We start from the raw sequence: 13,223 nt of genomic DNA on the forward strand, positions 1-13,223 counted from the left end.
TTTTTACTATACTTGTCATGTATAAAACATAATTTTTGATTTATAATTACTAATTATTGTGTGTATACACTCAGCTTACTCTCTTTCTCTCTCCTCTGTTTTTCTGTTTGGTTCCACTTGCTTGCCCTAGATCTCACACGCCAATATATTATTTTTATTTTATTATAATTATAATTATAATTATAATAATACATGTGCAAAGAAATACAGATCCTTTTTTTGGCTTTTGAAAGATTTGGAGAGTTCTTGCATCACAAATAGTAAGTGAAGAGAGAAAAAAAAGAACTTTTCTTTCTTTGCATATATCTTAAGGTATATTGGGTTCTTGATTTTCTTTTGATTCTTGATTCTATGATATGGGGTTGTGTTTTTATGTAATTTTAGATGTACCCATATCAGTAAAAATTTGAATTTTGATTGGAAAATTTGGATTCTTGAAAAGATTTGAAAGATTTGGAGTACTTGCATCACCAATAGCAAGTGAAGAGATAAAAAAGAAAAAAAAAGAACCTTTCTTTCTTTGCATATATCTTGTATCATTCAGGTATATTGGGTTCTTGATTCTATCATATGGGGTTGTGTTTTTATGTAATTTTAGACATGCCCATATGAGTAAAATTTTGATTGGAAAATTTGGATTCTTGAATAGATTTGAGATTAGTTGTTTGATATGGTTATTGCATTTATGTGGATTTGTATTTTGTGTCTCATATGTATGGAGATTTGAAGGTCAGATATGTGGGTTTGACTTTGACTTAAGGTTGGTTGAGGGCAACATGGGAATCTTTATAATTTGCTAGGTTCTTGGTGTTTTCTTATGTGATCTCATTTAAGACCAATTATTTGTGTACCCAATTAGTTGATTTTTCATGTTTCTTTGGTTTGTCTAACTCTATGAACTTGATTTGGAATTCCTTTGTTGGATTTCATATTTCTGCTCTATTTGATGTGGAAGGCTGATTTATAAGTTTTGTGCAGCTTATGAATATCTGATTCGTTTTTGATAGAAGATGTATGTATATATAGGCCATTATTCTCTCTTTGGCAATGCTAACTGGACCCTGAATCTAGTATGCAAAGTGTAAATCCAATATCATGTAACTGAAATGTAAGGAGTTAAATTACAGAATCAGCACAATGATAAAGAAATGATTGATTCTTTACTAGACCAACTGAAGTTAGATATTAATTTAACTCTAAGTACTCCTTATTTGTTGGTTTTGATCCTCTTGCAGATTTGTGTTTGTTCTCATAAATTCACAAATATTGCTTCTGATTATTGCGTAGCTCAAAGAGTTGAGTGGATTATTGGTCTCACAAATTTGGTGAAGGGGTCTAGATTTTGAATGTTGTTGGGTTGCTGATGTGTAATTCGTAGATGAAGACATCTCAGGGGTGGCGTTTAGGCATGAAGGAGATGCAAATATTGTCTGCACCTCGACAGCGTTCTCAGTTAAAGAAACCAACATGGATAATCGTGTTGGTTTCTTTAGTTAGTTTGTTCCTAATTTGTGCTTACGTTTACCCCCCTCAAGGTTCTGGTGCTTGTTATGTATTCTCATTGAACGGATGCAAGGGTGGTCTTTCCGATTGGCTTCCACCTGCTCCTGCTAGAGATCTGACAGATGAAGAGCTTGCTTCCCATGTTGTAACTGATGAAATTCTCAACACACCCCCCGTCGTACCAGAGAACCCCAAAATAGCATTTATGTTCTTGACACCTGGTGCATTGCCATTTGAAAAGCTCTGGGACAGATTTTTTCAGGTTTGTTTTTCTTATTTTCATGGAAGTTCCAGACTGTCTTTTTTTCTTCCTAATGTTGGTCTGTTGCAATAATTTGATTCCCTAACTTGTGCTGTCCCTATTATAAATGTAGTAAATTATTCTTGAAATCGTCTCTTTACAGATTATGTAAGGGAATCATCAATGCAATATGGACACATTATCTGGGACCTTTGGTACTATATAATATAGGTCAATGTTTAGCGATCTCAATTTAAGGTTCCTCAACTTAGTTGAACTGATGATTATCAGATAAACGCAATGAATACTAGTTTTTGTAAATCTAATGCTTTCTGGGTATTCAATAGATCCTTAAGTAGCATGAGCCGTCCTTTTGTTTTTGTAAAGGGTGGCCTCCTATTCTTTTAATATCCAGCACTAGCTTAGTGCTTGGCTGCTTTTTGTTAATATATTTAACTTAGCAGCCTTCTCTATTGATGGTTTTATAATATTCTCTTTCTTTCAGGGCCATGAAGGCAAATTTTCTGTCTATGTACATGCATCTAAGGACAAACCAGTACATTTTAGCCGTTACTTCCTCAATCGGGAAATTCGTAGTGACAAGGTTTGTGATGCTACATTAAATTGTGCTTATTTTCCCATTTTCCACTAATTAGGTGATTTATTTCAAATTTGTTGCTTGAAGTTTGTCCATTTATTGTTTCTGATACACAAATTTGTCGCTTGAACTTTCTATATATTGTTTCTGAATGCATACACTTTGTTCCTTTGAAGCAATTGAACTGATTCTTTTGGCCTTGTTATATTTTGAGCTTGACAGCTTCTATCATTCTTCTGTAGCTATTTGTTTGAGATGACACTTACACTCAAATTGCAAATAACCGAAACAAAAAGCTGAACGAGGAAAAAGTTCCTTAGGTTTTGCTTCTTGCTGTTTGTGGTGTAATCAGGCTGTTATTTGCGTGATAAAATGATTTAACAGTTTAACACAAAGTCTACATGATTACTCATCAGCTTCGTTGTACTATGTTTACCTTTTTTAATTGCTTGCAATGGATTACACTTATCCCCTTTATGACTTTAAATGGATGTAGAACTTTGTGTAGCCTACATTGTCCACATATTCCTTTCTTTGCAAGTGGCACAATTTGTAAATATGACTCTGACTATTACCTTTTTTAGTGGCACGGGTTTGGGTTGTGAATAAACCCTGAGAATTAAGTTGATTAGCTCAAATCAGCCTTGTTTATTAGGTAATGCTGCTTATAATTACTGTATTTTCTACAACTATGTTCTTTTTCAAACTTTAATTCTATGTTACACGGATTTGATTAGCACGTATGCTAAATTTTAGTCAATTTGAAGACTCGTTACGATGTACTGCACCCTTGTCATACCTGTTTGACCAGCTATGTCGGGGAAAACGAAGGGCCCATTAACATAGCTTATAGAAATAAGAAGATACTTAATAGCTATCTTAGTCCTTTAAAGTCAGAGGTATTTATCATTTTCATCTACATGGCTGAGTTGTGGAGTAAAACGTTCTGCACTGCAGGTAGTGTGGGGAAAGATTTCTATGGTTGATGCAGAGAGACGCCTTTTAGCATATGCGCTTAAAGAGACTGACAATCAGCATTTTGTATTACTTTCTGACAGGTTGAACATTTGATGATTTCTCTTACTTTTTGTTTTGCATTTATGCCATTACGTCATTTCTGATCATTTAGCTTATCAACTTGCAGTTGTATACCCCTGCGTGATTTTGACTACGTTTACAACTACCTAATGTATACAAATGTCAGTTTTGTAGACTGGTAAGACAATGCGCTGATTCTTGTATTATGAAGTAGTTCTCATACTTTATAGTGCTCCATGATAGTTTATATTTCTAATCATCTGTAAAATATTATTTTACTTGGGCTTCCCATCACCCTAAAATAATGTTGAACTTTCTTGAAGTTTTAGTTGTTATAATTTCTTTTCTTATATAAGCAAAAATGCTCTTTCTTCGTCAAAAAATAAGAAGTGCTCTTTTCTTTCTTTTCTCAGCTTTGAGGATCCTGGTCCTCATGGAAGTGGAAGGTATTCTGAACATATGTTACCTGAAGTTGAAAAGAAGGATTTTCGAAAGGGTGCACAGGTTCATTTTACACAACTTTCTGTTAGCTCTTATTTGTTTGAATCTCTCTCTCTCTCTCTCTCTTTTATTTTTTGTTGAGGAATGAGTGGGGAGAACAGTTTCTCTTTCAGGCTTTCCATTTTGTTTATACAATACAGAGGTCGTACTGTTTCACGAAGGATAAAACTTTGAGGTTCAATCGTAATTTGTTAAAAAACCGCTGGATATTTTGGTTTTGTAATCCGTAAGAGGTTGTTTGGTAGGGTGTATTAGGTAGAATAATGCTGTTATAAAATTTTAGTGCAATGTTCGGTTGCAAATTTAAGTCTAGTACAACTAGTACCAATATTACTTAATCAGTACTATTCTTATACATACTAAACCATGGAATTGACAATACCAGTACTATTCTTGTTTTTATACACCCTATTCAGTACCATTTAGAGATTATGCAATGCATGTTATTTTTAATACAACAAACCAAATAGTCGATAAGAAATAATGCTAGCTAACTAATCCCAGCATTACTTGTCTTCGAACCAAATGACTTTTAAGTGTTCAATGAGCTGGTTAATTGCAGTATACCGCAGGTAGAATTCCTTTTTGCCTCTTAGAATGGCTAAGTATAGGGGTTGCTGTGCAGCACTTCTTATAGTTTAACAACCTGATATTGCTTGAACCTCTACAATTTTCCTGTTCTGAAAGGTTAAATTTTGAATGTTTACAGTGGTTCACAATGAAACGACAGCACGCCCTTGCAGTTATGGCTGATAGTCTCTACTATAGAAAATTCAAGGACTACTGCAGGGTTGGTTTTTCTTGCTCATACTTTGGCTAATGATATATTACTTACGCTATTACCTATTTTTTGACCGTCTATTTCATTCATTCATGTATATGATGTTGAATTTCTCTATGCACTTATGTTTTAATTACATTGTCCAGTTGCATCTTCCCACACTTTTGATTGTTTTGGAGAACTAATTTGCATTAAAGTTTCTGAAATATATTGGATGTGAAGCTTGACTTGAATAGATCTGTCCAAGCCTTGGTGAGACAGAGTTACCCGATACCTGCGTTGGTTGGAGGTAGCAGGTACCCTATAGAATTAGTCGAGTTGTGAGCAAGTTGGCATGTACACCATGTTTATAAAAAAAGACTTGACCTGAATAGAACAGAATAGATGCCAGAGTATTCATATAACCAACCCCAACTAATTGGTACTGAGGTGTAGTTACTTGAGGTTGAATGTGAGACCTAGCCTAGTTCTGATTTGGATGGATGCTGTGGTGTGTATTTTCTGCTTAAGTCGCAATTTAGGGTGTGTTTGGTACGAAGGAAAACAATTTCTTTAGTAAAACAAGTTCCTTAAAAATGAGGAAAATGACTTCCTTAAATGGAAGTAGGGAAAACAAGTTCCATAAGTGACATTCCAAGTTCATTGTCTCCTCCCCGCCCACCCAATGCCCCCAACCCCCACCCTTGACCATCCCACCCCGGCCAGCCTTGAACCCCCACTCCCCACCCCATCCTACCCACATAGTGTTTTGCTAGATTACATATAAATGCTCTTGGGAAAATATTTTCTTGCTTACTTACCAAACACTAGAAAACAAGTAAGAAATCTCACTTATTTTCCATTTTTTTTTTCTAGGAAAACATTTTCTTTCATACCAAACACACTCTTAGTCTTTTCATTTCCCTTGACACGAACATTCTTCTGAGAGCAGTACTGGCGTTGTCCCTAAAATCAGATCCTTCTTGTAGAGTATCATAACCTGTTAATCTGGAAGTAACTGTTGCATGCTAGTGTCTATTACTGACTTCATAAATGTGAGACGTTTAGCATCTCACCTAATAACCTGGTACTGAAGCATGCTGTGATGTAGAACTATCTGAAGAAAAAAGTGCCCAGTTTGCGGGAGCTTTATACAGCTGTAAGATGCTCATACCTAAGCGTCTTATTGCCTACACTAGAGCACTGTCTAAGAAAGGTGAAGCGCCCACGGCTTAATTAAGTCCAAATACGCCTTTAAGAACAATGTTATGAGTTGGCAATTTATATCTGGCATACCTTCTCGAAAGAAGAAAAAGGTTGACGGTGTACATCCTTATTTGGTGGATTTAGTTACATGCGAGATTCTATTCTAATATATAATGATTGGTAGAGTTATCAGATACAATTCCAAGAACTGTTATGCCATGCTTGTCCCAAGACTGGATGACAGAGCAGGCATTTAGGGTTTTCTTATGGGCTTATATTATACTATTCATCTGTTGCAAATAGTCCCAACTACTCTACTCTTCCGTTCTTCGCTTGGATTTAAAGCATCTGCTTCTTGCCTTTGAATTAAAGCATACAAATATTTGTTCTGTTTGTCTAGCTGTAAATTTGGTTGATTTCATTAATTGTTGGCACCTTTGTTTCTAATGCAACAGCCAAACATGGAGGGTAATCGGAACTGCTATTCTGATGAGCACTATATACCAACCTTTTTCCATGTGAGTCGTTTTCTTCACTAGCGTGTCTTCAAGTCTTCCTGTTTTGATCATTTCCAAACTAACTGATTTATTTATTTATTTATAAATTTCAGATGCGTGATCCAAATGGAATTTCAAATTGGTCAGTAACACATGTTGATTGGTCTGAAGGGAAGTGGCACCCAAAATCATATGTGCGCAAAGATATCACGTTTGATCTTATGAAAAACATAACAGTAAGGCTTTCTCTCCGCACACTTCTTTTTCATACGAGGCTTACTTCGCTCGACTTCTATACTTTTCGTCTTCTTTGCCCTCTCATTGTTTCATCAATTTCAACGTGGGACTATAGCTGTTTGGGGGTTGTCTGTGTGTTATTTAAGGGATAATTACCTTTTGGACCGTCTTAAAAAATAATAGCAGGCAAATGTATATTTATTGTATATTAAGTTACAATATACATATAATATACATATTGTATACATAAATATATATATATGCTAAACATATAATACACACAATCAATGTATATATTTTGTATATTTTGGCTAGCACCTGTAATTAATTTCGGACAACGGGCCAAAAATGACAAAATTCCCTTATTTTAATACATCTGTTACCCCCTCTCAAGTTTTACTTAATTTTTCTTTCAGTAGTGTTACATGTGCCCATTGGTCATTGAGCAGAATATTACCACCTAGAGCTCATATTAGCTCCATCATTTGCTTGTTGCTACTTGTTTGCCGTAAATAAATGAGTTAAATCACAATTATTCTCTGGCATATCCAAAACCATAACATGATTTAATGCGTCTCCTCACCGTTTCTGCAGTCTATTTCAGAGAATGTGCATGTGACAAGCGATGCGAGGGTATGAATAACTAATTACTCGTGACAATTTCCTCACATTGTTTCACTAGAAAAGCTAACATTATTATTTTCCATATTGCAGAAAGAAGTTCAGATTAGGCCATGTCTATGGAATGGAAATCAACGACCATGTTACTTGTTTGCCAGAAAATTCTTACCTGAAACTCTTGATAGCTTGTTGGAGCTTTACCCCAATTATACATCGATTTAAGTGGGGTTGTTGATAACACCCACACCGATTCTTTGGTCGATTCAATCCGACCCCCCTTCATCATCCTCATTTCTTGTGTATCTTCCAGTGTTGTAAAGCGCCCCCCCTCTTCACAGAAGGATCGAGTAAACCAGGCTTATTTTTTGAGCGCTAGGGCTACTGGCAGACGCGGTTTGGGCGACTGTATTAAAAGCCAAGGAATGTTAAAACCCATTGCCCCGAGACGTCGTGCTTCCTTTTGGGGGTAGGTGATTTCATGTTTAGTTTTTTCTTTTTTTTTCTTTTACTTCAGTTTTGGGCTATTTTTGTTATATTGATCTTAGTGTTGGGATTAAGAAATTTTTGGGGACCTGTTTAACTACAGCACTGTATTGTTGACCTTTGTAGAAGTTGCAAATATGGCCCATGTTTAAAGAAACTGTCAAATTTTGATTTTGGTAAATTTTTGAATCTATAGAAATTTCAGAATCCCATAAACTGCTTATATTGATGATTGATGATCATCATCTCTCTTCAGAATATTGCATTTATTTCCATATAGTCAATCAACTCTTTTGCAATCCCAAGTTAGTTGGAATCGGCTATATTCTCTGTATCCATTTTGATGTAATCAGATGATTAGTATGAAGCATTAATCAAGACTGAGCTATTTTCACTGGTCATCAACCTATTGCAATCCTCGTTTTGTTCGGGTTTGAGATCGACTATGCTTTGTGAAACTCACAAATGTAGGTGATTTTATGTTTTCTTCGGCTCTAACTTTGCATCTACACTATGATTTCATTTGGTTATCACATTTTCTGCCAGTGTCATCTCAAACTTTCTAATTTCATTTTCAAGTTTCTCATATACAGTCGGATCTCTTTGTAACAATCATACTCAATAATATTTCATTGCAACGATCAAGTTTTTTTGTAACCAACTTTTCAAATTATGTTATATTATATGTTTCTTATAACAAAGTTTTGCTGTAGCGCCAAAAAATATTTGGACATACGAAGCTGTTATAGAGAGGTTTGATTGTACATTCATAGGATGACTAAAAACTAGAGCTTTGCCGCATTTAGGGGTATGATTGAACTGTCAATGAAGTGGGTGAAAATTATGACAAGTTAGTAATCAAATTCGGGCATGTACATATAAAATGCTATTAGACGATTTCTCTTCATCTACCCGATAGCATGTATGGCCAAGCTTTCAAAAAAGTGTGTTTTTTCAAAAGTGCTTTTGGAAAAAATACTTTTGGTGAAAATCGATTTGAATTAATTAAGTGTCGAAAACACTTCAAGAAATTAGTATTTGGTCAATCTTTTAAAACGTACCTCTAAGTATATTTTATAAAAAGTTACTTTTTCTTAGCTTCTGCTACTCTCCGAAAACACTTATTTCTCCTAGAAGTTTGGCGAAATACCTCACTTTTTTTTTTTTTTTATTTTAAATAAGCACTTTTTGAAAAAAAAAAAGAAAAAAAAAAGCACTTTGCCCTCCAAAAAACTTGACCAAACAGGCTATAAATTTTGATGATTAGAATTATCCATTATTAATGGTGGAAAGAACTTGGTATCCCAAATATTGCCTTTTAAGCCATCGTCTACTCAGTTCTTCGGAGGACTTATTGCCGAGGTAAGATATGCATAAAGTAAAATCACTACAAAAAAATCTGGTTTTAGCGACGGACGAAATGCCAATTAATAAACACTTTCAAGAATTATCTACCGTATCCAACCTCATTTTCGTAGGGCTTTGATGGCACTATATATGTTATATCCACAAAAAGAAAAAAAAAAAAAGGAAAAAAAAAAACTTCAATGAAATAGATAAGTAAAAGTAGCAACATCAATTAAGACCTTCTCCCTTAGTATACCTTTTTTTTTTCCATGACAATATCTCTTGAAATTGTTATTCATGATAACTGAATCCTAATCAAATATTACCATGATCAACCTTTACTAACATCACCATCTTCCTTAGCACCATCATTTACTTCTTCCTTTTCTTCTTCTCTCTCTTTTTTTTACCTTGTCCTTCTTAGCCTTTTCTTTTTCTTCTTCCTGATCAGCCTTGAATTTTTCTTCCGCCTTTGCAGTTTCAAGAGCTTTAATCAACCTCTCCAAGCAAGTGTTTGCATCTTCCTTAGAAGACTTGGGCATCAAATTCTCAGCAACGTCAGCGGGAGTCATATTAGTTTCCTCCAATAAACGACGAATCTCAGGAAAGTAATGATCATGAGATGCAATGTCTAGATAATTATTTGCAAGCACTTTGAAGGACTCAAAGCAGCAATATGATAGCTCAATGTGTTTGTCCATCCTCCCTCGTCGAATTAAAGCAGGTTCAAGCTTTTCGACAAAGTTGGTGGTGAAAATAATTAGCCTTTCGCCACCAATAGCTGACCACACCCATCAATGAAGTTCAAAAGCCCAGATAAAGTCACCTCACTTTGCTTTTTCTCTTCTCCTTTTTTCATCGTTTCCTGGATGACTTCTTGTCTTTTTCTTCCTTCTCTTTCTTCTTCTCCTGCTCCTGCTCCTGCTCCTCCCCCGCCCCCGCCCCTCCTCCTCCTCCCCCGCCCCCCCCCCCCCCCGCCCCCCCCCCCCCCCCCCCCCCCCGCCCCCCCCCCCGCCCCCCGCCCCCCCCCCCCCTCGGCCATGTCATATAGGCCCGAGTTGGACATCCAATTGCTTCGATTTGAATTATCCGGAGAATGCAATGCCCCCCTCCCCCTCCTCCTCCTCCTCCTCCCCGGATGACATCTTTCTTGTCTTTTTCTTCCTTCTCTTTTTTCTTCCTTCTCTTTCTTCTTCTTTCTTCTTCGTTCTTCTCCTCGCTTCTCGCTCTCGCTCCTCGCTCCCTCGTCTCGCTCCTACCCCACCCCCCGCCCCCACCCCTCCTCCCCTCCTCCTCCCCCGCCCCCTCCCCTCCTCCCCTTCCCCCTCCTCCTCCCCCCCCCGCCGCTCCGCCCGCCTCCGCCCCGCCTCCGCCCTCCTCCCTCCCCCTCCCCCCTCCTCCTCCTCCTCCCCCTCCCTATCATGTCATATGTGGCCCGAGTCAGACATCCAATTTTCGTCGATTTAAATTATCCGAGAACGCAACGCCCCCCCTCCCCCTCCTCCCTCCTCCCCCTCCCCTCCCCCTTCTCCTCCTCCTCCCCCCTCCTCCCCCTCCCCGATGACATCTTTCTTCTTTTTCTTCCTTCTCTTTTTTCTTCCTTCTCTTTCTTCTTCTTCTCTTGCTTCTTCTCCTCGCTATCGCTCTCGCTCCCGCCCCCACCCCCGCCCTCCCCCCCTCCCTCCCCCTTCCTCCCCTCCTCCCTCCCCCCTCTCCCCTCCCCCCCTCCCCCGCCTCCTCCCCCCCTCGCATCCCCCCCCCGCCCCCGCCCCTTCCCCCTCCCCCCCCCCCTTCCCCCCTCCCCCCTCCCCCCCCCTCCCGCCCTCGCCTCCGCCCTCGCCCTCCCTCCTCCTCCTCCTCCTCCCTCCCTCCCCCTCCTCCTCCTCCCCTCCCTCGTCCATGTCATATGTGCCCGAGTCGGACTTCCAATTGCTTCGATTTGAATTATCCGGAGAATGCAATGCCCTCCTCCCCTCCCCCTCCTCCTCCACCTCCACCTCCTCCTCCTCCTCCTCCTCCCCCCCGCTCGCTCCCCCCCTCCTCCTCCTCCCCCCTCCTCGATGACATCTTTCTTGTCTTTTTCTTCCTTCTCTTTCTTCTTCTTCTTCTTGCTTCTTCTCTCTCGCTCTTGCTCCCGCTCCCCGCTCCTCCCCCCCCCCGTCCCGCCCCCCGCCCCTCCCCCTTCCTCCCCCTCTTCCCCGCCCTCCCCCCCTCCCAATGGAGTTTCGAGGTACCCCGGTTCATCTTAACCCAATAGTACTTATATGTAAAAATTTACTAAAATTATATTATCGTGTATATAAATTAAATCTTATTTACTTTTTAGTACGGAAATTTCGGCTTCGCCATGAGATATTCCGACTCTCCTTTCTAATGTTGTTCCTAAATCTAGCTAATAGTGGTTATCAAACTAATTTCCAATGTGTAGATTAGCTCTTTATCATGCCAAAGTTGTGGATTCTTAAACAGAGACCAAATCAGTTAGTTGAATATGTTACCTTCTCGTGATCATCAAGTGCGTACCGTTTGTTCTGTAGAATATAGTTTATTTACAAAATAATACTCCTTCTGTCCCAAAAAGATTGTCCTCCTTTCCTTTTTAGTCTGTCCCAAAAAGATTGTCCCCTTTCTATATTTAGAAACAATTTAACTTTATGAGATGATTTACCACACAAATATCTAAGGCTTGTTTTGGACCACACATTTTAAAAGTCTTCCTTTATTTTTTAAACTTTGTCTTAAAAAAAAGAGAATCTTTTTTGGACGAGGGAGGAGTAATTCTATGTTTAACCAAATTAATTCACCCAATTCGACCTGTTTCAAACGCTCTTTGAAACTTGAAATATATTTATCTTCTTTAATAGCTCATCTAAAAACTGTTTTACAGAAAATACATTCCATCAAGCAAATCACGTTTTTTTCACTCCTTTTTTATAGCAACTACAAGGTCAGTTTTTGGATCCTGATTTTTATTTTATTTTTTAAACGGTTTTTTTGGCTCTGTCCGTATAGCAGTTTTACTAGACACCAAAGATAAGAGTGCAAGCAACTTCCATATTTTGCTCCTAACTCATAACAATAATATTTATCCATTTGTTATATCTAGTTTCAAAACTATTATCTATCTATTTATTAATAGATTCCAGTCCTTACAACTGCTCATTGCGATTTCTCATATTAAAAAAAAGGAAGATACTTGGCTAGCTGAGTGTATGCAAAATCAGGACTCAAACTTCTTTTTCTATATATAATTTGTGAACTTTGGTAGGTGTGGCTGGGAAGATATCCATAGATTCAATTACTGATTTTGAAACTATTGCCAATGGCATTTCTGTGAGTTTTCTTTACTCTTCATACTGATTACTGCTTCATTTTCTATTTGTTTCTTCTCTTTATCTTGGTCTTGGTTATGGCAATTTTGAAGTCTTTATTCTCCCTATCATGTTTTATTTACCACTCGGTAACACGTGATTTTAGAAATATTCCAGGGGACATATATCGTCTCTGGGGTAAAATATCTAATAATCAGCAGGTAGTAAATAAAATTTTGAAATCTAAATTGAACATAGGTATTAGTTTCAAGATAAAACCTAAAGTTATTTATTTATTTATTTTTATTTTTTTATTTTTTTTAGATATTAAGACGAGTGTTCCAATCGTACTTTAGCATTTATGCAAGATACTGACGCATCAATAGGAATATAAAAAAATGATTTCCAAATTTAAAGCATTTCAAAATGTTTATTACAATATTTATTCGTTCAAGCATAAACATCACAGCCTTAAGACAGGTAAGTATGTCTACATCAAGTATAAAGAATCCTAAAAGAATTAAGTACATATGGTAGAATGGTCATACTTTCATATTGATATTATAAATAAGATATAACTACTGTTGTAATTTATTGCTCCGCAGATCGCGCGGGTTCAAAAACTAAGCAATGATAAAACACCAAAAGAAGAACCCATCGTACCTAGCTACGAGAGTCAAAATCCAAACTTAACAAAGTTACAGTGATACTCAAGTATTTACAGTGATACTCAAGTATACATTTATGAAGGACGATGAATCTAATACTGAAAAAATTGATCATTTAAAATCAACGTTTTTCATCACCATTGAAGCCAACAAATAACTTCTGAAGATCCTATGAGAAAGGTAAGGATTCAATTCTCATTTAACTAACAACT

At 37.6% G+C, this 13,223-nt stretch overlaps 1 protein-coding gene across 3 annotated transcripts; it reads left to right on the forward strand.

The window, feature by feature from the left end:
• Positions 1-64: 64 nt before the first annotated feature.
• Positions 65-7,901, forward strand: LOC132041059 (glycosyltransferase BC10-like). Of its 3 annotated transcripts, none has more exons than XM_059431814.1 (11): positions 65-312; positions 1,236-1,765; positions 2,250-2,348; positions 3,300-3,400; positions 3,487-3,558; positions 3,794-3,884; positions 4,591-4,671; positions 6,303-6,365; positions 6,458-6,580; positions 7,176-7,214; positions 7,296-7,901. In XM_059431814.1, exons 2-11 carry the CDS (start codon positions 1,379-1,381, stop codon positions 7,422-7,424), a joined length of 1,185 nt encoding a protein of 394 aa, XP_059287797.1. In that variant the 5' UTR covers positions 65-312; positions 1,236-1,378; the 3' UTR covers positions 7,425-7,901. The 3 variants fall into 3 exon arrangements, with proteins under 3 accessions (XP_059287797.1, XP_059287798.1, XP_059287799.1); XM_059431815.1 differs by having other exon boundaries at positions 65-260; XM_059431816.1 differs by lacking the exon at positions 65-312 and adding an exon at positions 388-544.
• Positions 7,902-13,223: the final 5,322 nt, after the last annotated feature.

Source organism: Lycium ferocissimum, chromosome 12, assembly GCF_029784015.1.
Source record: "Lycium ferocissimum isolate CSIRO_LF1 chromosome 12, AGI_CSIRO_Lferr_CH_V1, whole genome shotgun sequence".
In the NCBI taxonomy this organism is placed as follows: domain Eukaryota; kingdom Viridiplantae; phylum Streptophyta; class Magnoliopsida; order Solanales; family Solanaceae; genus Lycium; species Lycium ferocissimum.